Source organism: Watersipora subatra, chromosome 4 (assembly GCF_963576615.1).
Source record: "Watersipora subatra chromosome 4, tzWatSuba1.1, whole genome shotgun sequence".
Classification (NCBI taxonomy): Eukaryota; Metazoa; Bryozoa; class Gymnolaemata; order Cheilostomatida; family Watersiporidae; genus Watersipora; species Watersipora subatra.
Genome location: NC_088711.1, coordinates 4710326 through 4737367, shown reverse-complemented (window position 1 = coordinate 4737367; position 27042 = coordinate 4710326). Strand labels below are relative to the sequence as shown.

General features: G+C 35.3%; 2 protein-coding genes across 2 annotated transcripts; one reads left to right on the top strand and one right to left on the bottom strand.

The window, feature by feature from the left end:
* The first annotated feature begins 77 nt into the window (after positions 1 to 77).
* Positions 78 to 9805, top strand: LOC137393658 (large ribosomal subunit protein bL35m-like). The gene is made up of 3 exons (XM_068080297.1): positions 78 to 197; positions 7024 to 7174; positions 9422 to 9805. Exons 1-3 carry the CDS (start codon positions 170 to 172, stop codon positions 9789 to 9791), a joined length of 549 nt encoding a protein of 182 aa, XP_067936398.1. The 5' UTR covers positions 78 to 169; the 3' UTR covers positions 9792 to 9805.
* Positions 9806 to 10418: 613 nt separating this feature from the next.
* Positions 10419 to 13702, bottom strand: LOC137393660 (uncharacterized). Its single transcript, XM_068080298.1, has 5 exons — positions 13542 to 13702; positions 12466 to 12617; positions 11290 to 11469; positions 10831 to 10913; positions 10419 to 10552 (listed from the first exon to the last, which is right to left on the bottom strand). Exons 1-4 carry the CDS (start codon positions 13566 to 13568, stop codon positions 10874 to 10876), a joined length of 399 nt encoding a protein of 132 aa, XP_067936399.1. The 5' UTR covers positions 13569 to 13702; the 3' UTR covers positions 10419 to 10552; positions 10831 to 10873.
* Positions 13703 to 27042: the final 13340 nt, after the last annotated feature.

The following is a 27042-nucleotide window of genomic DNA, read 5'->3' as shown; positions in this document are numbered from 1 at the left end:
AAGGTGCAAAACGAGCTTTAGCACGCGGCGATTCAAATGCTTATTAAAGGTAACTATGTCAATGTTTCAATTCAACTACGCACGTCTGGCGCTGGAGTGGATGCGGCCGTTTGCTTAACCGTAGATATTTCATTTGTTTGCTTTAAGCTTCTGCATTGGTTGAAGTTCAATGAGTTGTATTTCTCGCATTGCGTTTGGTAAATATATTTTTAATTATATTTGTTTCATATGACAATAATAAGATTCTACATCTCCCAAGAAAATCGAACAAATCAATGATGTCAGCATTTTAAATCGTTAACTCAAACAGTAATGTAGAGAATACTGAAGTGAAAGACTCAGACTATGTGTACACTCATTTATGTTTACATGCTCGACAACTTAAGACAGTAACATTTTAAACAGGTGCTGGTTATTTTGGAATACTGCCCTGTTATCTACAAGTTGACTCGCTTCATTAGGACATCTTGCACGAGACAACCCAACTAAGTTTACTTATAATAAAAAGGTAGAGTAGCGTATTCTAGTTTCTAGTATTCTAGAGTTTTTGACCTAAGTCAAAACACGCACCGCAAAAACATTTGTTCTATATTTTTACCAACGTTACAAAAACGTGAATGCTTCGGTTTGGTTGAAAACCGAAGCTTCTTTTTCGCTGTAGTCAAAGATGTAAAAATCTCAAATTGTCTTGTTAAAATCTGATTTGGTTGACCAAAAAACAGAGAGTTATGACTGTGAATGTTTGTTTTAATTAGAATTAATTTATTCCTTCCTATAATAGCAATGAAATTGTTAGAACATGCTAATAACACATATGTCGGAATTCATTTTAAGGAAATTCTCTTTCATTCAAACATATCTATGGTTGATATACCCTGGTGCGAGTTTTTTATATTTAAACTTGACGTATTTTTAATGTGCGTCATTTTTGAAATTGTATCAATATTTTTGTTTAATTAAAACTTTATCTATTCAAGTGTAAAATTCTTCAGATTGGGCATCACAGCGGTTTACCTAGGAAGCTGTAGTAGTTTGAACTGTTTTTTGTTGAGCAAATTTGTTTAGCCAAATGTTGGTAGGCTTTCTATCAGACAGAATGTCAAGCACTTTTTAAAGCGCTTTCGTCTTCTTCCAATAATATGTTTTAATAAGTTCATGGAGATAAATATTACCCGCCTTGTTGGAGCCATGGTTGGCATTTTTCCCAGGGCAGTAGAAAAAAACTGGTAAAAACGGGGAACAACTGGGAAATATTATAACGCCAGAACCTTTTATTCAAATTTTTGCTAAAAAATGAAATTTGATAAAAATGGAAAATTGGACTAAACAATTAGTTGTGTGACTCCATATTTATATCAATCAATAGCAATGGAAATAAAATAGTGTTTAAGAGTGGGAAAAAATCAACACCCAAGATATGGGCCAACGTTAAATAACGATGAGCCTTTTACAATCCAATAATAGAACTGTTTTGACGTGTATTGTTTAGCACTTTTTCCTTAGTGCAGACAGGCTTCCTTAGCTACGCAACAAGCTTGGAGTGGAGAAAGCATCCAAACTGGTAGCTTGATACCAAAACCTAAAAACAATTTCTTTAGGATACAATTCAGTCAAATACGAGGATTTAACCTTTCTTAGAGAATCAATTCTCAATACTCTAATCTGTTTGTTCAGTTCACCGGTCTCGACTACTTGGCATTATCTTCATGTGTTTTCATTTTTCAATTATTTTCTAATTGTTGTATTATGCTTACTGTCATGTTTCACACATATCAATTTTGCTTTTCATTCAATATTACTTAATATATTTAATATATGTAAATAAGCTGATATTATCTTGTGATCTGGTCTTTTCATTCAATATTTAGTAAATAAACCAATTATAAAGGTTATGCGCTTTTTTAGCCTGTGTACCGTTAAAGAGTCATAAAGAAGCTCTATGACAGCTAATGGTATAAGTGTATTGTTATTTTTTGCTTAAGCATTAGTCAACTTGTTAAAAAAGAGGTTTTTTGGTTTTTCCCGCTTTTTCCCACTTTTGGACAAAAATGAGCTTTTCCCGGGGCGGTAAAAACTGGTATAAACCGGCAGTAATAACCGCCATGGGAAATACTATGCCAACCCTGGTTGGAGCTGGCCTTGTAGATGTAGAAGCTCAAACTGACTAAAAAATTGAGTAGCTTTTAGAATTTTTCAACTGAAAACAGGTTTTTACAGGTTCTTTTCTATGTAATTACATGTAATAAAGTCATCTTGTTTTTGTGCTGCTATGCATGTGAATTCAATTATTACGCACTGACAGTGCGTTGACGAGTTTTAAAGATGGCTCAACATTGTTGTTTAAGCTAAATTTTCAACCTTTTCAAGTTTAACGTTTTTAAGTAAAGATTCTACTGAATGTTATGGCAACAAGCGCTAAAAATGAAAAGTAAAAACTGCATTTGCGAATTTGATGTAGTTTTTTTGCTTTTTACATAAGAATATGGTACTTTTCAATGCTGTGAGTGAAATGCGCAAGCTTTGAAAATGTCATAAAAGTACTAATGATTATCGATTTGTTCATGTGCCACTCCTGAGCATTGGCTGCTAGCTTCAACATCAAAGTTTCATTTGTCAAACTTTTATGCTAATAGTTACTACGATTTTTATAGGTCAATGTATTATTTCTTTTTAGGTTAGTAATCTGTTTCACAAATGTTAAACTGAATAATGGAACATAATTGAATTGCTGCAGTAAATTATAATTGTGTTGTTCATGGTTGTGGTTTAACTTGCTTAATTGCATTTTAGCCTTCAAAATAATTCCTTTTAGATTTGTCAGCAATCACTCTGGTGTTTTACTGTATGCGCATACATTGCCAGAACACAGACTAGGATGTATGGCGCCTTACAGTGCCTCGCGTTGCGCGTTCACAACTCGAGTGGCACAACTCGAGTTGTGAACGCGCAACGCGACTTTTCAAAAGTAAGGTGCAATATATTGGTATTACAGTAGCATAACCGTAGATCTGGTTATATTAACAATGGTACATCAATAGGCACCCGCTAGCTAATAGAAATTAAACTATGTATGTACTGTAAAACTAGAACTAATAGCGAATTATTAAAATTATACTGTGCCGAGTTTGCAACTCGAGTTGTACAACTCGAGTTGCACAACTCGAGTTCATCAAAACCCAAGCCGAGTTCTTTCAACAGCAACTCAAGTTCAACAACTCGGCTTGAGAACATCTCATCGTTTCATTTTCTCTAGCTATATGGAATTTTTTTGTGCATCATTAAACGCCGTTGAAATAATTTCTATGTTCATTTTCGGTGTTCATTCAGTTTCTGGTCAGATTATAGAGAGATGACTCTTTTGTTATTTGCAAAAGAAGTTGCCCGGCTGGCTGCGAATTTCTTTTTCCCAAACAGGTTTACATACGGCAGTAAAATTCTGGCTCATGATTGGCTTTAGTAATTGAGTTTTAGTAACCAAAACTCACATCATTACAATAGAAATCAATAGTTATAATTAGAAAGGAACACAAAATTCTAAATAACGTAGCAAAACTGATGTTATCATTCAAAAAGTGCTGTTTAAACGTAAGAGGCGCTCACTTAAAACTCATTAATTTAAGCCATTTTGAATAAAATTTTGGAATTTTGTGTTCCTCTCTAATTATAACTATTGACTTTCAATGTAACGATGTAGGTTTTGATTACTAAAACTCAATTACTAAAGCCAATCATGAGCCAAAATTTTACCGCCGTATGTAAACCTGTTTGGGAAAAAAAATTTCGCTGCTTGGTTCTCATATAGATTGTTTCTTAGTTTGCTTTTTACATTCTACAATTGTTTTTGTCTCTTTATATTTATAGAAATGAATATGTGCAAATCTCGCCAATATATATAATTTAAATATGTATACATATTTAAATTATTATTAAATTTCTGTAAATGAGACACCCCAGTAACTCACTTTGCTTTCTTTACGAACCCGTGTTAGTTTTGCGTAACACAACTCGAGTTCATAAAAAACCCAGGCCGAGTTGTACAACACGGCAACTCGAGTTGTGAACGCGCAAGGCGAGGCACTGTAAGACGCCATAAGGATGGCTTGTAGCTTTCAGCTTTAGAGCAATAGCCTCACTGTTGTCAACTTTGGTGCTCTGGTGTTTATTTAAATACATGTATATATAATAAATATGAAAGTGCCATTTACGGCGAAACCAGGTAAATAAGATAGGTATAAAACAACTACCGTACCCAAATTTTTTAAGTTTCCCACTAAATAACACACACTATGAGGAGGTGAGTTATTATAATAAAGTAAACATCTGTTCTTTATCTTTCCTGAAATTTACTTTAGATACTTTTTTGTTATCGTGTCCATCTTAGAATCTGTATTTATATATTTCCAATTGACCTTTGAACCTTTAATTAATAAGTCATGATCCAACCTCTTAAAAACCAAGAAATATCGTCAGCATTGTTTTGGTATGCGGCTAACAATAGAGAAATTTAGGGTGTGATCATCCAATCCTGGAACAAAGCAGTTGTTAAGAGTATTGATTTGGGTCAACTGTTATGTAAATTTGGAAAACCGCAGTAATACACAATATAGCGAGTTGTCTGCTTTCTTCTAATAGTTGTAACAGTAAAAGAGAAGACAATTTTTGATTTAAAACTCGTGAACGCAGTTTTCTCGTCATATACTAGAGAGCTGTCCGCTAAGCTGCTACTTAAATTGTCGTTCTTAAATTTACTAAATATGTTCCTCAAGAGTTCTGCTAATAGGGTTTGCTCGTTGGCAGCTGCTGATGTTTGTTTTGCATTTTCTGGGTATAAAAATCAATGCACAAAGATGAAAACAGCATTTTATTCTTTTGCGCGCAATGTCCTTCTCTCAATCGCCACACTCGTTTTATTGGAAGAATCATTGATCATTACCAAATAGTTCATGATGGATCTCGGTTGTAATCTTTCTGGTTGTAGTCAGTTCTGGTAAGAATATAATCACATTTCAAGGACATTTGATTTACAGTCATGTGCAAAAGTATGGAGCCACCCTGTGAATTTGCGTAAACTCAAAGTTCAATTTCAAATAGAATAAAGTGGGCAATTTCAAATATAACAAAACAAAATATCATTTTAATTCTCACAATCTCCTCTACATGATGGTGCTATTTAAAACATAATTAAACAATTTACTTCGCTTGTGTAATCTCCTAAAAGACATGACACTCTCACTCAAATAAGTTTACTATTTAATAATAATAGGAAGCGAGTACAAGTAATTATTATAATTCAATCTCTTGAAGCCATTGTTTCAAAACCTTTGAAGTTTTGCAATTTTTGTGTAACTAAGGATAGAAAAGTAAACAATTTTACCATTCTGTGCATTTGTTGTAATATATTTTCATTAGTAACATCCTCACTATGAAAACTACCGCAGAACAGCGAGCAACCATTATTTGCCTTCATAAAGAAGGATTGTCTATGTGAGAAATTTCCAAAAAAGTTTGTTGTTCAAAAAAAAGTGTCTGGTGTCATTTAAAGATTCTACGAGACTGGCAGTACTACAGAAAAACTACGTTCTGGTCGCCCAAAAATGAGGACTTGCAGAGAAGACAGAACTCCGATGCGGATTTCCTTGACAGACCATAAAAAGTCTAGCAGTGAACTAATCAGAGACTGGCAGGACACAAGTAATATTAATTAGTAATATTACTAATTGCTGCCAGGTTGAAAGGCTGTAAAGCAAGAAAGAAGCCAATGGTGACAGAGAAACAACGGCACAATCGATTAAAGTGGGCATACCAGCACAAGACATGGAGTGTGGACCAGTGGAAAAGAGCGATTTTCTCTGATGAATCTACGTTTTCTGTTACTAACCGCTCTGATTTGCAGTATGTTAGAAAAAAACCAAGAGAAGCTTTCAAGTCGTGGTGTAGTACTCCCACGGTAAAGCACGCGGCATCAGTGATGGTTTGGGGCTGTATGGCGGCATTAGGAGTTGGACGGGTTGACTTTGTACTTGGCATGATGAACAGAGAAAAATATATCAAAACCATGTAAAGTGAGGTGTTACCAAGTTCTACGGCGTTGTTTGGTAAAGGTTCTACTGACTGGTGGTTCCTAGATGACAGTGCTCTCTGCCACTGTGTCAAAAAAGTCAAAAAATGAATGCAACAAGAGAGAGTGCACAGTGCCATAGCCAGCTCAGAGCCCAGATCTGAATCCCTTGGAAACTGTGTTGTAGCATATAACAGCTATACTAAACAAGACTTAGCCCAAGACTAATGAAGAGCTGATGGAAGGCCTTGTGAGAGCTTGGCACAGCGTAATTGAGCCAATCAGAACCTGAAAAGTTGGTTACATCAAAACCCAACCGCTGTGGTCTTGTCACAGAGAACAAAGGCTGACCAATCAAGTACTGATACTACCAGACTTCACAAATCACCTCCACACTCTTATAGAGAATATTTATATAACCAACGGCCTTTTTCAAGGCCACCAACTTGTTCAAAAAGTTGTTCACATTTGAAAATTATCTAGTAGATTGCATAAATCCATACATTAAACTTTAGAGGGCAGCCTGTTGTTGTAATTATTAATTGAGCAAGTTAATAATTAAAATAATCAAATAGAGGACACCCTCAGCATTAAAATGATACTAATATATTTGCTGTAGCTTTATTCTAAGCTGAGTAACAACAGCTTGAAGTTTGATATTGTAAGTACTTAAGGGGCGGCTCCATACTTTTGCACATGACTGTATAACACAAATTCTTTTATTCCTTCATTTTCACCAAGCTGTTCATAAAGCCACTTTGGTCATACATGAAATCCGTGTCATTGCTGTCGGTTCCTCGACTATATTACTATCTGACAAGCGTCTGCTCCTAGACTAATTTCTTACACGCTATATTTATCGCACTTACCACTTAGTTTTGTTTCAAAATTAAGTTATTCATTCCTGCATACCTATTACAGGCATCAAAGCACTGACTAAAATTAGATGTTGGTATGTATTTTAGCTGCTTGCAAGTTGCTGCAAGCCCCTAGCTGCTTTATCAGCAAGGAACATGTGCGAGCTCTATCTAGTGTAGCTGCACCTAAAACTAGCCTAGACTTGTCTATTAGGAAGGACAATGGAGCTCTGCCTCATTCATCAGGGCTCATATCCAGGTCAGCATTTTGCTTTTGCGCATCTAGTCATATTAAGTGCGTGCTTTAGATATAGTCGATTTTATTCACACGCTACATCTTAATCGTAAAGCTGGTATTATACCTCCATTTTGTTCTCAATTTTAAAAAGTTGTGAACACCGGTGTGGAATTGTCCTCTCTCATAAGATATACACCCTTGGTTAGCAATGATTAACTGCCAATAGTTACATCATAAGAGCTGTCTTCCCATTATGGAGTTGTCCTTCATTGCTTAGGTCATGTTAATCATGTTTACTTGACTTGTAGGCAAAAGATGCCTCTAACCATCTGCTATTAGCTGGTTGCTTCACGCACTCAGTCATTTACACTCACTCACTCATACACCCCACGGCATCTCTATAGTGGTCACTATGTTTGTATGTATCATTACAAACAACTTGCAGTGAATTGTTTTAGATAACTGTGATTTGTCCAGCTTATAATCATGTACATAGTCATGCTTCATCTTTCTCTCCTTTACAGTTGGTACTCGTATAAAATGGCTTATATGATAGTACAGAAGTGTAATGGGAATGCAGCACTAGTTAACATATAAATATACATTAATAGTGGTGCATGCAAGTTGATATTATGATAGTTGTTGCCTGGCTACTACAACCCAGAGCCGTATAGTTTCACAGAGTCCCGCGATTAACAGAAGCGTATACGGGATCTCGCTCGATTCCAAACAAACAGGCCACGCCTACTATTTTTATATAAGTTATAATGGAGAGGTCGCAACATCAATCAACAAAAACTACTCCCATTAGCAGTCATTTTGAAATTGATTGTTGTATCATGAACCATTTGAAAGAAAACAAAATTTCCTACAAAAAGGTGCTAACAACGTTTTTGTAAAAACGTAAAGTAAATGCAAAAAAGAGCGGTATTGAGAGCGAGGTATGAATATTCCATTATAGATCAGTATGTCGATCGAGTTTGTTTGGAATCGGACGTTTTTGTTTCCGGTTTTGGTCGCGAGACTTTTTAAAGCTATATGACTCTGACAGAACAGAGCTGTATAACTTCACAGAGTTTTGCTGCTAACGGCTGCGCATATCGAAGCTCGCACGGTTCCAAGCAAACAAGCCGCGCCCACTATTGTTTTATATAAGTTATAATGGAGATGCCGCAACACTAACCAACAAAAATTACTACCATTGGCAGTCCCTTTGAAATTGATTATTGTATTATACACCATTTGAAAAAGGACAAAATTCTCTACAAGAAACGACTAATGATTTTTTGTAATAAAGTAAAGTAAATGCAAAAGAGTGAGATGTTGAGAGCGAGGTAAGAATATTCCATTAGAGATCAGTATGTCGATCGGGTTTGTTTGGAATCGGACGTTTTTGTTTCCGGCTTTTGGTCACGGGACTCTGTGAAACTATACGACACTGCTACAACCTAGTACTGAGTAGGAACACCAATGCAAAAGCGATTTTATTACTTTCTTACATCCAAGTTGCATCAGAGAATGACACGCACGATACACTAACTGCGAGTAGCGATAATCAGACCAAGTATATATTCATTCAGTTGCATTCAGAGGAATAGATTATCTTTTTCTCAAGTCCCTTTTTTTGTCTGTCTATTCGCTCATTCTCAGACTATAACTCTGAGATAAGCTTAGATAAGCGTATGAGTGATGATGTCCCTCGGGGTCAGGATATAGAAGAATACAAGTATATGTATGTAACTTTTAAGAATGTCTGTAAAAGGTAGACAAAAGTCGTAATATATAAAGTTTGTTAAACTTCTTTTTGTAAAGTTAATATTTAAATTTTTTTGAAATTCACGTCTTTAGTCGACAATGATGGTAGTATTCATAGATTTAGCAACTATATCAAACATAGAGCAGGGTTTTCTTTTTTATTTTATCATGTTCAGAGGAGGAGCTGATATAAGTCATGTCTTGTTTCACTCCAAAGTGTGAAGCATGCAGTCTGTTGCAAGAGTGACAAAATCTAAATCGTGTCAGGCTTTTGATCTGCTGCCCATCTCTCTCAGTTGTTCTTTGATAGTCATTGTGAGTGTGTTGAGCAATGGACTCAGTTAAGAATATTTGGCAAGGACTGATCTCTTTCTGCAGCTTCTCTAACATTCAAGTGTACAAGTCACGTAGCCTCTCTTATCAGCCATTTCATCCTCCATCAACCCAGTTTGACGTGAGGTGCGTTGATTCTGCGCATTCCTATCATGTGACCTCATCTATTGTCTCTCACAGGTTACTGGGCAACAGTGGCATTGTTATGCAACAGTCCAGGACTAGAGTCTACCAGTCATGGAAAAAAGGAAAACCTGAGACAGTCCGCGAGGTTCCAAGCAGATTTATGAGGCTAGGCAATGGACTCTGGATCAGGCCCCGTGCCGGGCGACGTAAAGGCTTATGGAAACGAAAGCCAGAGACACTTGAAGATTTGAAGCAGCATGTCATATGCTCAAAACGACAATGCTGGATGCTTGAGCGCATGGTGGGAAAATATTGGAAGAGAGACCATCACTATCCAAATGATCCGTATGCCCCTTACCACGTTAGAAATGGTTTCAATAATGACATTGTTTATAAACCTAACAGACCACCTTTTTACCCTTAAGCGGTTAATATAAATATATTTATCATAAATATCATCAGTTATACCCTTAATACAACCACCTTACCTTGATAGATTTGATTGATAATGTATAGGAATAAGTGACATGGATTACAATTAAACTAACTCATTTCTAACATGGATTTGGTGAGAGAGGTGTTGCACTCGAGGATGAATAATGCCAACCCCATGAGCAGACATGCAGCTAAGCCAACTGTTGAACCAATGAGAGCCACATATTCGGATGTTTTATGCCTGAATATCTGCATTTACCGTTTTGCTATGCTTATAGATCTTTTGGACATGACTTGTTAAATATTGAGTTATATGCTTATGCAATGCGGCAGGAATTTTTCAGTCACAAAACTCTTAAGCGTTGCCCAGGAATACAGTTTTACAGCATTTGCAAGAATCTGTAGTGAGTAACTGGTACTAAAGTCTTTATTGCAACAATCAAAATAAATAGTTGTGAGATAAGTCAAAGCATAAATGCTTACAGATTATAGAATTATAGACAAGATGATCGAATAACAACCTGAGATTATATCTATCAATAGAAAAATACAGTATAGCAGAAGACAAATTAAGATATAATATTGTTTTAAAACAGTACATAGGTCAATATCACAAGGTGTGCGATGTAATAATTATTTCCGAGATGTCTATTCAAGTCACAACAGTCCTCTTGTTCTGTATAGTTCTCTCAGTTCGCAGGAGTAGATTCCGGTGCAAATGCAAAATGGCAAGAGATTCATTGGAATGACCTACGAAAACAGGAGGTAAGTGTTATTCATGGTTAGCTAATGCCAGCCACATCTGATCACAAATAACCTACACGAACAAAAAGTTCACTAATCATACTTGTCCTTTTAAAAAGAGAGCTTTGTTGTTATCCCTCCTAAATTCTGTCATTTGCATGCAAAAGTTGAGAAATGCCATGAACACGCTGATAAGCTCATATAAAACGTAGCATTTTTACCCATTCAATGTTTTTTGTTGCCAAACTTGTAACCAAAGCAATTTTATTAATTGGCTCACTTACTTAGCATGAGGTTTTAGAGTGCCAGTTGGCATGAATCTGGGGCTCACTCTGCTGTTGCTTGTCTATGCGCTGATCTCTTCTCTCTGTAAGTAGGAGATGGCAGATTGTTAGACAAATAGTTCAAGACTTGCAGTTAGTAATACACAGGAAGTTGTGATCCTCAGGTTTGACCACAGAACAAACCATCTATGTATCTATTTCAACTCCATGCTTTAGCATGCAGTGCTATCATGTAAGATTCTGCATGAAATGCTCAGCAAGAGCTTCTACAGTTAGCATGAACAGAGGATGCAGTTATTCATGAAGGGATCATCGATGTAAAATTGCCAAACCAGTGGTTTAATTTTCCATATTCAGTGTGCAATCACTTTTCTATAATTATGCAATGTTGTCGAGGTTCTGTTATTAGGGTGAGGTCTTATGCAGACTCCTATGAATGTGGTCGGCGATGGAGCCTACCTTCCTGAATTGATGATTTGTATTAGTCCACAAGCTACATCTTGACAGTTGGGATTGCGTAGACGCAGCATAGCCATGTATTCCGCTATTTTCACATCAACATCCCCTCGCTTCTGTCGATTAAGAACAATTTTACGATTTTTTGTGGGTGTTCCATGACGAACTGTTCTTATGGTTGGCCTGTAAACAAAACACAATTATCATGACACCTTTTACAAAATAGTATTTATCTTTAATTAAAAATCGTAGCCGATGTTGCTACTTGGCACCCGTAACCTCGTTACATAGCTGTGTAACCAGACAATCTGACGTCACGGCGTTGAATTAAATGTCAAACCATCCTAGAGAAGAGATAAGAGAGCGATATAGACGCCCTGCATGTAATGAGTGCGGGATGGTGGGAGTGTCACGACCACTCAACATCAATTAGATAAGGGCATAATTATAGCTTCGTGCCAGTATTATTTAATATCACGCTGATGAGTTCTTAAACATACTTCTAATAAATTATAAAACGGGTAATTTATAGGAAGGCAGCAATAGGTGAATCTGACATGATCATCTGAAAAGGTTCTCACATATCGAGATGGCATGGTTTAAAACACACAGAATTATGCAGCATTTACACTTGTTTCCTTCTGGCCTATTTGTAATAACAATTGACTTCTTCCACAAACCTGATGAGACTGATTTATTGTAAACAACTCTAGTGATCAGCCTTGATTCGGTTACTATGGATACAATTAATGCCTTGCAGAAATAAACAGCCATTTTAGTAGCTGAAATATTATTAATTAATGCAAGTTCAGAATATACCATCTGAATGCATAGAATATACCATCTGAATGCATAGAATATATCATCTGAATGCATAGAATATACCATCTGAATGCATAGAATATACCATCTGAATGCATAGAATATACCATCTGAATGCATAGAATATACCATCTGAATGCATAGAATATACCATCTGAATGCATAGAATATACCATCTGAATGCATAGAATATACCATCTGAATGCATAGAATATACCATCTGAATGCATAGAATATACCATCTGAATGCATAGAATATACCATCTGAATGCATAGGTCTAAATACAGTAGATTTTATCATCCTAGTTATGGTTATCAATGTCACTGCATCACTTTCTAGCACGATGTTATACTTACTGTTCTGTTTCCTTGCAAAGTTCACCGATGCAGTCTGCTGTCTGTGAAGAGATCTTAGGTTGAGTGCTGTCTGCTGCTAGATGTATATTAGATGAGATGAGACTCCTTCCAGTGCATAAGCAGATTTGAACTAAGAGCATGACTGCCAGTATCTGGAATAAGTCTTATTATGTTAGGTTCTCTATACCTACACATTCATACAGTTTCATTCTTGTGTATATTATATATATATATATACATATGTATTATATGTATATACACACACATATATATATATATATATATATATATATATATATATATATATATATGTGTGTGTATATACATATAATACATATGTATATATATGCAATGCCGGGCATTAATCTAGTAGCCTATGTGTATATGTACTGTGCTACAATATTCCCAGCAATAATGTGCATAAATAAACTATAAAAATATTTTTAATACATATTTATGAACATTTAATAAATTTCTTTACTGATATTTATAATACTATATGTGCATTTACATACCAAATTTCTATTACTACAGTTATGTTTCCGTGTATGTACGGTTTATAAAGTTACATTCGTATATACATGTGTGTAATTACAGTTTATAGTCAACAGGTCAGTTGACTATATAACAGGTCAAAAGTGACAGCCAGTCATATGTAAGTATGTAGGTTTACATGGAAGTTGACAAGATTTAATAAGTATGTATTTACATAGAAATATAAAAGCATTAAGTTTGAACAAAACTATTTTTTGACTAAAAGCTTGTGGTTGGCTTTGTGATAAAAATTTGTAAAAAAAATTGTATTACTGATTTTTTTCTGTAAAAGTTTTTTATATTTATATTAGATATTTAAATTGTTGCTCAATTATGTGGTTTCAGTTTATACAGCAATTTTTATTATCTCAGCTTTCTTTGTACTAATTTAAAAAGACTGAATGGCAAAGCTCCTGGTAAGATCTGTCTTTATTGAATATTTTGCCCTTCGAGAGTCGGTTTCCCAATATGAAATTGAGAAAGAAGAGCTCGGGTGAGTCCCATACAGTATGTATCCGGCTAACAAAACACTTTCTACTCACCTTTGAAGTATAGGCTTGGCTCCTCATGTTGCTTTTTATAAACAATTCCACTTGTAGTAGTTTACTGACGTTTTTCTATGCTCTTGATACTCAGTTGGCTGACCTCAAAGCGACAATAACAATTTTTCTCTAAATGAATCACGTGATGCTTGTCCTTACACCTGTGCGTGAAAAGTTGATATGTGGTTAGAGCCTTCCTAGCTACTCGTATTTATAAGCATTGCGAGTAAACACTTTAAACAGTCACTGTCATACAAGTTAGGGGTTAATCGTTCAACACCCTTAATTATGTTTTATGTAAACATTTAGTTCCTGAGGCTATGTGTTATCTATCACTCTCTGAGAACTCATGAGATTCCAGACACTAGATTATAATGGAAGTAAGGTGTCCTATCTCCTCTTCTACAGAACATTAAAAATGCAACTTGTCATTTCCCTAAGTACTTATATTCTTGTTTATGCGTATATAAATAGCGGCTGAATTTGTCATCGATTTAGTTGTTGAGAATGGATATCAGATTTTTAGCCTGAAAACAAAATTTAAAATTGTTGTAAACTCTTGTAAACATACTAATAGACTCTTGCATAACTGATAATTATTTGTGTTCCATTCTGATTAAGTTGCAGCCTTAACTTAGTTATTGAAAGACTTGTTTTTAAAGTTTCTAATTTTCCTAATTTTTCAATTTGGTATGATGGTAAGATGGTAGTCAGTCTTTTTAATTGAATCATTCTCTGTGTTTCTTATTCTTTCTCACCACTATCTGGTAGGTATTCTGAAGAATAATTAAATAATATCATTCAGCTGGCATGGAAGAGTGGAATAACTATAACTGGTAACTCTGAGCTTATTTCAACTCTCTAGATTTTAGAGTAAGTTTACAAATAATGCTTTTGTTTGCCAAAATAAACGGGAGAGAAGAAGACGACTCTGGTGGGCGTTGTCCCCTACCTCCAGCATACAGTAAATGTAAAGATATGAATGGTCAGACATTTTCTATCTCCACCCACCTTATTCTCGGAAGCTGGGTGTTTGTCTTTTGCAAGAACAGACATTAATATTCATATTTAACTCTGATGACTAAACGAAACTCAACTCTAAAATGAAGATCATACAGAAGTGCCCATGAATGTTAGCTGAAGAGCTTGTTTATAGATTTGAACACTATTGCAAGGCGACATCCGCCCAACATTATTACTTCAATATAGAGTTTAAGTACACAAACTGTGTGGCATCCATCCGGCACTTGACTCTTATCTCTCTGATTATACTCTATGGCTCTTAGCTTCGCCTGGTCTCCCTTGACTCCTTAATCGTGTCATGCGATTGTTCTATACGTATGTAGTATATGATTGCTCTATATGTAGTATATGATTGCTCTATATGTAGTATAGGATTACTGCGTTGTATTTACAAAAGATGGAAGAACTGTATTTGGTCAAAGCTATTTTATAAACACTAACAAATCCAAAGATTATTTGGCTATTGAAAATGAAATTAAATTTAGATTGTCTTCGAGTTCGAGTTTAAAGAGCGTATTAGACTCAACTAGACTCAACCAGTTTTAGAAGTATCATAAGTTTATCAACTCAAGTCGAGTTAACTTGTCTATTCCAAAGTCACTCAGAGACTAACAGCAATTCATTCCTTATTATAAATGTAAATCAGTAAATGGGATATTTTTAGCTTACAGCAATAATTTCAGAATATTAAAATCCCAACTAACATACCAAACAGATACAAACTAATATGCAAACTTAAACATTTTTATTCTGTTCTATATTAAAACTAAAATTTTAAGTTTTATCAATAAAAAATTAAATATTGATATTATACTTAATATTAGAAAAAACATAAGATTCATGTTCATATTCCATACATTGTTAATGGATTTAGTGTGACAACTATAGCTACTTCGTGGTACTAAGGCTTGTCTTCAGATGATTCAGATTATAATGTTTACATAATGTCTATGTTATGCCAGCATTATGTAAATAAGCATTATATATACAGTTTCTTTTATTTATAGACTCCAAAAGAATAAAAACACTAAATGTTTAACATTGACTGGTTTTATGTTTTGTTACCTTAAAGGTTGACTTGCAACAAAATTCACATTACAGTTATTTGGTATCAAAAGGTTCACCATGTCTTACTCTGCTTGTGCTGTAGGCGCAAAATATGGGGAAATGTGATTACAAGCTCTTAAAAGCTCAAAAACGAACAGTTAATTGCCACGCCATCACGAAACCGCCGTTGATTGGAATCAATTTATTTCTCTGACATACTCAAACGATTTGGTTATTGTTTTGACACGTGATGTTCTCACGTGAATTGAAAGGCCAATAAAAGGCTCAATATAAAACTTCTTGTAGCACAAGTTTATGACACACACTTCGGGTTTTACCGAAGAGCCCGTATCAAATATAGATGCTCGCTAGTTTACAGTTTCGTTTCGGCTTGGTCTAATCGTCTATTCGTAGTCTGATCATGTGACCCATACTTCCTGCCAAACAGCTCGAATACGTTCTGCAGCATTTTTTGATTATTAAAGGTGACCAACAAACTTGTCATGTTTATCAGAGGATGATATGCACTCCTTCAAGCTAAGGCTAAAAGATTAAACGAATTTTTACGGTAGGTTTTGAGATATCAGTGCTCAAAGTGGCAGCATTACAATGATGATGAAATAGACGCATAATGACAATAGACATGGGGGTCCTACCACACAAAGTTGTCGTCAGAATAGTCACTTTTAAAATCACTGTCGTCACTTTTAAAGTCACCGTCGTCACCTTTTTCAAGTAGGTAACCAAAACAACCTCTTTCTTGACATTCGTTATTTTAATACAAATATCCATTCTGGTGGCACTGGGTTGCGTAAAAAGCCTGAAACTTGCTCAGCTTGCACTTCTGCTAACCCAAAGCATGGCTCAACCACAGCGACCTTCACAAACTTATTAGTGATGCTTGGGAGCATTGCTGATTAGTCCGCGAAGAGTGACAGCCATCTTAGGTTTTTAGGGCTACATTTCTCGTACTGAAAATAGACCGAGATTTTCTTTAATAATCACTATCAGTCACAGACTTGGAAATGCTGTCAATGTCGCGGCATTTGCTGTTTATCTTAATTACCTTGCAGTCTATAAATGCTGGGCCAGATGCTTCAAACCAAAACTAGTGAAGTTTCGTTTGATCGTGATTATTTATGAACAAATGATAAGTTAGTAAAGGTACGGCCACACGTAGCAAATTTTTCGTTGGTTCTGACCGAAATCACGAAATGAACAAAACACAGAATTATTGTGTGCTGCTAGAATCGTGCTAGCGAGCACGATTCCAGCAGCTTTTGCAATTAGTATAGTCCAAGAGACGTATAATGACACACAATAAAAGTATAAGTGCAATTCAACATAATACACACGATGCAACTGCTTAGATTGTGCTATTGTGTGTATTTATCGTTTGGACACTGTGGCTACAAATCATTTATTTTTTAATAATAAAAAGTTTTTTTAGCAGGAAAAGTTTTGTGGTATAAAATGTTGCCATCTTTAGCGCAATCAAGTCGGTTGCATCGTATTTACTATGGTAAATTGCCGTAATATTTTCCTTGCGTGTCGCATAATGTTCTCGGACTACATAAGTTTTACAATTTGCTAGAATCGTGCTCGCTAACCAACAATAGCGCAACTTAAACAGTTACATCGTGTGTACTATGTTGAATTGCCTTCATACTTTTATTGTGTGTCCCAATACGTGTCTTGGACTATACTAATTGCTAAGGCCGCTAGAATCGTGCTCGCTAATAATTTGCTTAGTCTGTTAAAAGCGTTTCGTCGACGAATTCGGTGGGCTTGCACAGCTCAAGTAATTCTGTGAATTTCCACCGAATAATGCTGTGTTTTTCGTGATTTCGGCCAGAACTCGGAACTAACGAAAATTTCTTTACGTGAAGCCATACCTTTAGTAATCTTACTTACACAATCATCGTCACCTACATTGATAAATGGTCGTCTCGTCCGTCACTTTTCAAATATCCTTGTCGTCGGGTCGTCAGAATCGTCACAAAACATGGGAGGACCCCCAGACATGGTTTTATTGAATGCGTGAAGTATATTTGTGAAAATATTTCGACAAATGAGGTTGAATGAAAGTGTAAACAGAAGCCTTCTTGTTCAATTACGTCCCATATGCGCCGTTTTGAAAAGAGATTCTGATCTACTGCAGTTTGGTGATGGCGGCAATTAGCTGTTGTTTTTGTCCTTTTAAGAGCTTGTAATCACATTTCCACATATTTTGCACCTACAACACAGCAGAGTAAGACATGGTAAATCTTTTGATACCAAAAAACTGTAATGTGAATTTTGTTGCAAGTCAACATTAAATATAAACAATTACTGTTGCTATACACACCGTAAGGGCTCCAACTCTTTCAATAGTGACAAAAAGATGTGCTTTTAATAAAGTGAGTCGTGAGGTTTGATTTACGTTCAAATTTTACAATTGGGTTAAATTAATACTTCAGACTACAAATTTATATGGGGTGTTTTTTGCTCATTTTTTATGTGTAAACGATGTAAAAACATATATATTTGAGTAATTCAGGTTAGCTATGTTTACATATAATAAAATACTTTGCCACCCAGACAAATATTCTAAAGATCTTGGAATCAGACAGCATTTACGGAGCCTAAACGGAGACAAGACGCCTCAACAGTGAAAGATGACAGTTTCATTGCACGATTATAGAGAAAATAAGTGGTTTTGGCTAAGGACAGGAAGAGGCAGTTCCATTTTTATCCAGGTAGAACGTTATCATCATGACCACAAAAATATTCTATTATACAAATCTACGTGTACCCTGAGAGCGAAAGGTTAAAGCAATAGTCAGCAACCGCAACGTTTGAAATGGAATGAAGACAATAGATGATGCCAACACGCCCATTGTTTGCGGTTAGATTCAAGCCCTTTCACTAGCATCAGCCTGCACTTACAGCAATTACTTGACATTTTCGTATCAGGTGCTCATGCCTTTAGTTGTCATAAAGAGACAATATCCCATCACCGCCCATTCCTGTTTATATTTGTTCATCTACACTAATCCTCCTAGCAACCTCGCCGAGTCAAATCAGTTAGGAATAATTTGTAGCCATCGCTAATGATCATAGGGTTGGTGGTCTAGGCTTAGGAGAATTTTTTACGTAACCTTAAATTCATCAGCTATGGTAGGGTTGTGGCTGCGGCCTCTCAAACCATCTATACTGTATTATTAGAGTATATTTTAATGTTATAAGCTAGAGTACTATTTGATTAGTTGAACTGTGTCTACTCTAGCATGTCAGTCTGACCTCTTTTAAAATGTTATCCACTCACTACTGGACACAGAAAATGCCTACTGGATACATGGTAGCCATAGAGATACCTCATAGTTTATATGTTCCTATCTTTCTGAATTTCCCTTTTGAACATTACTCGCCTCTCATAACCTCAGCATAATTTTCCTTAGCTAAGCAAGTTATTATTAATATTATTTATCAAAAGTCACTCAGCCTTGGTATAAATTAGGCATAGCCTGGGAGTATTAACATAGCGCAGTTGCTACTCCGCGTATTATATGCATAATGTATCACGCTATTATAATTACTATTTTATACATATATATGACTTAAATATAACAAACCATTAAACTCTATTATTTTATCATTTACAATGTAATAAGTCCAGCAGCATTATAGAAATGCCCAATTATATCAATAGTTGAGTATCAACCAACCAGCAACCAGCACTCGGAGCGAAGAACTGTAGACCAAACATATTTTTCAATGGAAGTTTACATTTTTGATAGTCTTTGAGCAGCTCTGCAAAAAATATCGCCAAACGTATCTGCCAAAATACCCATGGTTTTAGCCAGTTGTTCAGTTCTTGCTCATAGAAGTATTTCAGGTTACTATGGGTACTTCTTGCAAACCAGAGAGGCTATAAGTCAATGGTGAAAACTTGGGTTATGATAGTGCATCCCCGCAGTGTCTCTTCTACATAGATCAATTTAGAATCGCACAATTCCATTTTTGACGCTATATGATAACTCACGGCAGGTGCTCCAAGCTCTATATTGCATGAGGAACTGTCAATAATTTATAAGAGTTTTGGCGAGCTGCCATTTACATTCTTCAAGGTGGTTTGAAGGTATTCAGAGGAGGTACGATAAAGCGGCAATTTAAAAGGCACACCCACACATAGCAACTCCAGGTGCGTGCAAACTGATAATGTTTTAATAACGTTGTTAAAGCATCTCGTTGTTTGCTCTTTTGGAGCCGTGGTGCTCTTGAGTTTTTAATTTTTGTTGCAATTAGAAGATAGGCAATAAACTATTAGCTCATATCTTGTGCTATGGGGCCAACTTCTGGAATGCAGACGTCATCCACACAGATTGCGTGAGCACAAAAAATGTCACAGATACAATAAATATTAGAAATTAAAATTAAATCTCTTAGAAAATAAATTATTTAGTAGATTTGTGTTTTGCTTCCCTTTAAAGTTGCTTTAGAAACATTTAATTAATTTTATAGACTATTAGACTAGAGAAAGAATAGAGAGTTGACCCGCACACGACCTTTGTAGGTATATAAAGTTAAAAAGCTACAAGGTAATGCTGGATAGAGAGAGCTTGAGGCAAGCAGAAGTTTACTATTGCAATCTATATATCCTGTTCTGCTCTCCCCATTATGAAAAAGATGCACTACTTTTATCAGATTCAAGAAATATTAGACATAGTATGTTCTTTTAGTAAGAGTCAAGCCTAAAAAATATAAAAATATCGAAAATTCACCTAATTACTAATATAAATGATGAAGTACAATTTGACAAAACAATTTTCTCATGATGAGTATTTATGTAAATGAAAGATAAGCTCAATCGGGCGGACACGTTTATAGCGGGCGGACATAAACCAGACTATGAGATCATGCCTATACTTAGTTGAGAATTAAACCTGCTGACGCTAGATAATCAGGTCATCATAACGTGTTGCAGTTAGTGGCAGCAGATGCGCCGTAAAATTATCTTCCAAATTATAGTTGCGTTACAATGCTAAAAACATATTTATCAATATGGTAGTTATTTTATTTATGTGATCTGCACAGATAAATAAAAAATTTAAAATAAAGCATAAAAATAAAATATAATGTTTTTCATGCTATAGAAATAAATTTATAGGTATTCTTTTACATTAAGAAAACTGTTAATACAACTCCAAACTTATCACCAACTGTTGTTCTATATCTGGTATGGGTTTCAAGCATGCATTTACCTTGACCTGTGAATTGATTACCTATGTCTATTTGGCAATTGCTACATAAAGGTTTGTTAGGACAGCATGTTCTTTATTAGATAAGTTACTTGTGGCAGCAAAAATGTTTCACATAATCGGTCATCAGTCTTTTTTACCAAAACAGTTTTTTTTATGAAATAAATAATGTTTTATAAAATGTCATATTAAATGCAGTGTTAACATCAACATTAACATCATTGCTGCGTGTTGCACTATTGTTGTTCGTATAAGAAGCCTGTTCATATTTGGGAATGTAATTATCAATTACAATGGATTAGTAGCATTTTCTAAATCTGCAGTCTGACATGAGAGAAACTGTTATATTTAACATATTACGAACATGCTGCCAATGACAGCAATGACTAAACCGTTTTTATATTCCTTCCCATCAACTATCACAAATGAGATGTCTTCTCTTAATCTGACATATCATCTGTGATGTCAGATTAGGAGAAGACCGCATGTCGTAGCACCAGCTAGTCCCTATCATCCATTGAAAGAATCTATTCATGTTGACTCGGGACAGCGCTTGCCCCCAGTATTGTTACTCAATTGGGAAAAGGACAGGGTGTTGGTCGAAATTGGTTTTGAGGCAATGGTTCAAGGACATTGCAAGGCTGCATGTCATCTGCTCTGGCTGACCTAACTAACTATTTGAATACGATATGATAGTATTAACCATTAATTTCAGTGCTCTAGCCACAGCTACCTTGTCAACAATGTTATGAACGCTCAACTCACACCTCTCACACCGAGAGATATCATAAAATTATAGCCGCTTAGCATTTGCTTGTTGCAGGTTTTAAGATAATTATTTTGTTCCTCATAAATTTGTGGCACAATTGATCTTGTTACGCAAAATACTGCATGCGAATATATTGTTTAGAGATCAACCGAAGCGGGTCTCTAGGTGTCACCTCCTCATATTAGCAACAAGCATTCTGTTATCTATTTGGTAACTCGCGTATGTTACTTTGCAATCTATTTATTACCGTATAGTCACATTTTTTCATGTTTACCGCAAGTCATCACTTCCTTTGTGACACTCTGGCATACCAACAAAGAAGCCTGATAGTATTTCTAAGTATTACCAGTATATTCATCTCGGATCATATCATTTTGCTTACCGGTCATCACGTCTAGGCAAAGGAAGTCTTCCTCTACGCACTCAAAGCAATGGCATGAACTCTGGTAATTAATTGGCCCATCACGTGTTTACGTAAGTTGTAATCAAGTTATCATCTTACAGGCCCACATAGTCATGAAATACTGGTACATTAGCACCCACCAAGACATTGCATGGTTTGGACTTTGAAACTTCATTGATGTTGAATTGTTTTATAAATATTAAATGTTTGCAGATAAAGTCCAGTTGAAGCCAGCACAAAGTTTCATCATGTACGGTAACACAGCACAAAAAGTTGCCTGAAGTATGCGTAATTCTATATACATGTATATACTAGACCTTAACTTGGGAAGGTCTTCTATATGACAAGCTCAAAAATGACAGAAACAAACATGGCATGCGGCCAACAGCTCCATAATTTGGCTGAACAGAGAATTGTTATATGTTTATAATAGCACAGAACAATAGAGCCTTAGAAGTACACAAACACTTATAACCATATCCAAAGCATCGGCCTTGAAAACAGTTCAAACCTGCAAATGTAGGGCTAAACGCATTTTTTATTGATTCTCTGATTACATTGTTCCAATTATAGAGACAACTTCCTATACAGATATCATGCAGACACTAACGTTTACATTTCTAGAAAAGTTATGTATGTAAACCGGACGGACTGCAAATAGACCAGGTTCCACTCCACTAGTGACTCTCCGCATTAGACCTTCCTAGTATGACCATCTAGTTTGTCCATCAATGCCTAAACACATGTTATTTATATATGGAAAACACTTCCCTTGTTTGAACTAAAAAAGCTTATTTTCTAGCAAAATTAGTGCAGCTGTCAGTTTTCGGTGCTAAATAGATTCCTTCCGCGATTATTCTGGTTTGAAACAGAACAATGCGGTTGTATTTTAAGCGCAGAACCACAGATGGCTGATGAGACCACTTTGGTTTTTAACAAGAGTTGCAGAAGTTGTGGTGAAAAGAATGGATGAAGGAATGTTTGCTCCTAGTTGTTCATCTTCTTTTATGTTTGGCCCCATTGTGTGAAGGGCCATTGTTATGTTGATGAAGACAAGGAAGGCTGTGAGAGAAAGAGGGGAAGTACTATGTCGACATTGGCATAGCACGCTATATTGTCTGAGTAAGCATGCAACCCGCTGAGTTTAGCAGTTAAAAGGGGATCTAAGAGGCAGCGCTGACCTCTAAATAGCTAGCCCTTAATCTCTTGGTATTTTTGTGCTAAATGGACGATGTGAGTTTGCAACCTTGTTCACCGGTCACGTTGTGGTCATTTGATAGGCTGAGTTGGAGTGGGAGGTGTTAGCCGCAACACTGTTATGCCCTGCCTCGCACAGTTTCATTATATTATGGTAATTTGATGAGAACTCTCTCATCTGCAGCTCTTCAAATGCACACCAGAAAAAAAACAGATTCAGTAAAATCAGAAGTTGATTAGCTGCTAACTAAAGCAACTGGTAACCTTCAAAAATGTTATTTATATGAAAATTTGCATAACAGGCAATGAAAAGAATTTTCTAGTACATCCAACATATCTTTTAATTAGGTTCTTAAAAGTGTGTGCCTATCCAAAGCTTGAACATAACCAATATAGTCCACTGTCTCATCTTCAGACCTACGCTAACAAGACTGCTGTAACAAAGCACACTAACATCACATCTAGTATGAACACTTACATCACATCTAGTATGAACACTGACATCACATCTAGTATGAACACTAACATCACATCTAGTATGAACACTAACATCACATCTAGTATGAACACTAACATCACATCTAGTATGAACACTAACATCACATCTAGTATGAACACTAACATCACATCTAGTATGAACACCAACATCACATCTACATGTAGTATGAACACTAATATCACATCTAGTATGAACACTAAAATCACATCTAGTATGAACACTAAAATCACATCTAGTATGAACACTAACATCACATCTAGTATGAACACTAACATCACATCTAGTATGAACACTAACATCACATCTAGTATGAACACTAACATCACATCTTGTATGAACACTAACATCACATCTAGTATGAACACTGACATCACATCTAGTATGAACACTGACATCACATCTAGTATGAACACTGACATGACTCAAATAGAGTAAAATATTATCATAAATGAAGACATGCTTACACATCTGGTGTAGGGTGCTTACACATGATGCTTACACATCTGGTGCATCTATGCCTAGAGCATTCAAAGTCGGTTGCTGTTACCCAAGACATCAAGGCTCGGTCATCTGAAATGTCTGTATTCACTAAAATGACTGTCTTACCTCCGTTTTCTAACTATCTGAGAACTCATTTCCTGCAGCCATAGTACCAGCCCAATACTAAACTGTCATAACTTCATGTATACTAGTATATCAATTGTCTCATTTTTGCGTCACCACAAAGCTTAGATCCCAACTATATTCATCTTTATATAAAAAGCAAGCAATTTACTTTGTAGATACGTTGATGTTGGCTGCCCAACTCTATACATTAACATAAATATGTTTAGCACAATTAATGTAAGATTAATATAAATTGTTAACCAAATTAGCTGAATAAATTTTTCAGATGAGAATTAAACAACTTATCAATTGAGAAAATACAAACGTAAACAGCAAGTAAAGATTTACTTGTAATAGTTTGGTTAAAGTAACAAATGACGATATGAATTTCCACCTACACATTTGCTTAGCAAACTGTAAAAAAATGTTAGTCTATTTTAAATGCTGCTGGCTTCTTTGAAAAATGTAATTATAAGTCTTTAAATGTTTTTCCATAAACCAAATAAATGTACATATTTTTTTAATTCAACAAGGGAGGTCATTGCAACTTATTCTTTAAATTTACTACAGATAGAAAGAACATTGTCAAAATCGTCAAAATCACTTGTTATTAATAATTTGACATAACACTATAGACGTAATAAAGACATTATCAAAAACCCTGTCAATATCAGTGTCGGTCGATTAGTCGTAATTGTGCAGTGATGCACATTTAAAATGGCTGACTCTAGCATTATTATCAGGATATCTTATACCAGCCATTATTATCAGGATATCTTATACCAGCCCTTATTATCAGGATATCTTATACCAGCCATTATTATCAGGATATCTTATACCAGCCATTATTATCAGGATATCTTATACCAGCCATTATTATCAGGATATCTTATACCAGCCATTAAGTATTTTTAATTAATTTTAATTGAATGCTATTAGAGCAACCTAGCTATGACATTTAAATAAACAATACATTTGTCATTCAAAAATATATAATGCAAGGTATTTAAAAACTGCATGCAGCTAGTTCCAAATACTTTCCAAATATGCAAATGATATACAGTATATATGAGGGATGATATTTTAAACTGATTCAAGGCATTTATGCGAGTGAGCGAATAAATAGTTTTTTAGCTTGATTTTAATTTAAAAAAGTTAAACTAAATTTTTTCTTTCAAATTAAACTGCAAGAAAATTGCAGCGACTATAAGTAACTAATATTGCTGCACTATCAGCTGAGTGTGTATTAAAACCTGCCTCTGGTTGTCAGACCACCAGAGTTTCTTATAACTTATTTCCTGTGATAAGCTACTTGTTAGACACGGTGGGTTCCTCAGGTTGTAAAAAATACTCAGAAGAATGAGGGCAAAATGAATTTCTAACGCGTTTCATAATTCAACAATCTTCTTATTGTAGATTGTTCTGATGTCTTGCGTATCACTTTGAAAATACGTTTTCAACCATAAACTTTCTTGGTTAAATATGTAAATAATTATAATTATTACTGCTCAGGGCAAACAAGCTTGTCATATTAAGGGCTAATTAGCTTACACTTTATCTAGTGGTTAGTACAAGGTAACATTTAACAAATCAGCAGCCAGGCTGAGCTATAAACCTTCTATATACTACAAGTTACTGAATAAATTTCATTACAAAACTTAATAGTTAATAGTTCTTTTAATTGATTTCTTGACACATCTAAGGTCTGGACTCAGTAATTAATGACCACTGAAAACAAGATAAAAATAGTATTACTAAGTACTGAATAATTTAGTTTATATAATCTTTATTAATATCAATTGAACTGGTTGCTCTGGTCTAACGATCATATATTAGAGATCCTACCAGATCACATTAGGTGATCTGGTAGGATCTCTATGAATACACTATGTTGCTTTAAATACTAGGGTATTTCTATGTATTTATTATGTGAAAGTGATCATCACGGAGGGTTCCTCATTGCATAACATTCATTGTGGATATCACAAAAATTTAACTTTGTGGAATAGCCTATCGGTTAAATTAGTATAGCGGCAAGGAATTTGTTTTAAATATTACAAAAAAGGACAACTCTGGTAAAACTTCCTTTTGTAGCTTTCAGCGTTGGCTCCTTGCATATGTAATACATTGAATATATTAGACTATGTATAGATTGTGGAGTCATCTACTTTCTCATCTCATTCATTTAAAGAGAAAGCTAAAACTCGATTGCTTGAGAATACCTATAATAATATTTGACCTTGACACCTTTGGACTACAAAGACCAACAGACAGTATTGCCCCTGTCAATAATAATACAGACAGCAATAGTTAGGAATTACTTAGATAACAATTTTTCTGATCAACACATTCAGATCAATGGCCACATACGATCATACAAAGAAGCCTTAAGATTGTATGTATAAAGATGCAATCATTTATCTACCCTCTTTAGCTTGACAGAGCTCGTGTGTTCGCCTTTTTGATCTAAAATGACAAGTCAAAACGTTATCTTTACCCTTTACGTTATTGCTTGCTATTACATCACACCGTTTATCTTACCCTATGTTAAATATAGCTATTATTGTTCCTTAAGCTCCTTGAATGGAGGGCCAAGTATGCAATCTGGAATATTCTTGTACTACACTTGACATCCGGAGAATGGGAATCGTGCGATTGTGTGCATATTATGATATAAATTGTATAGAAAAATGAGCTCCACCTGTTTAAACCCATGG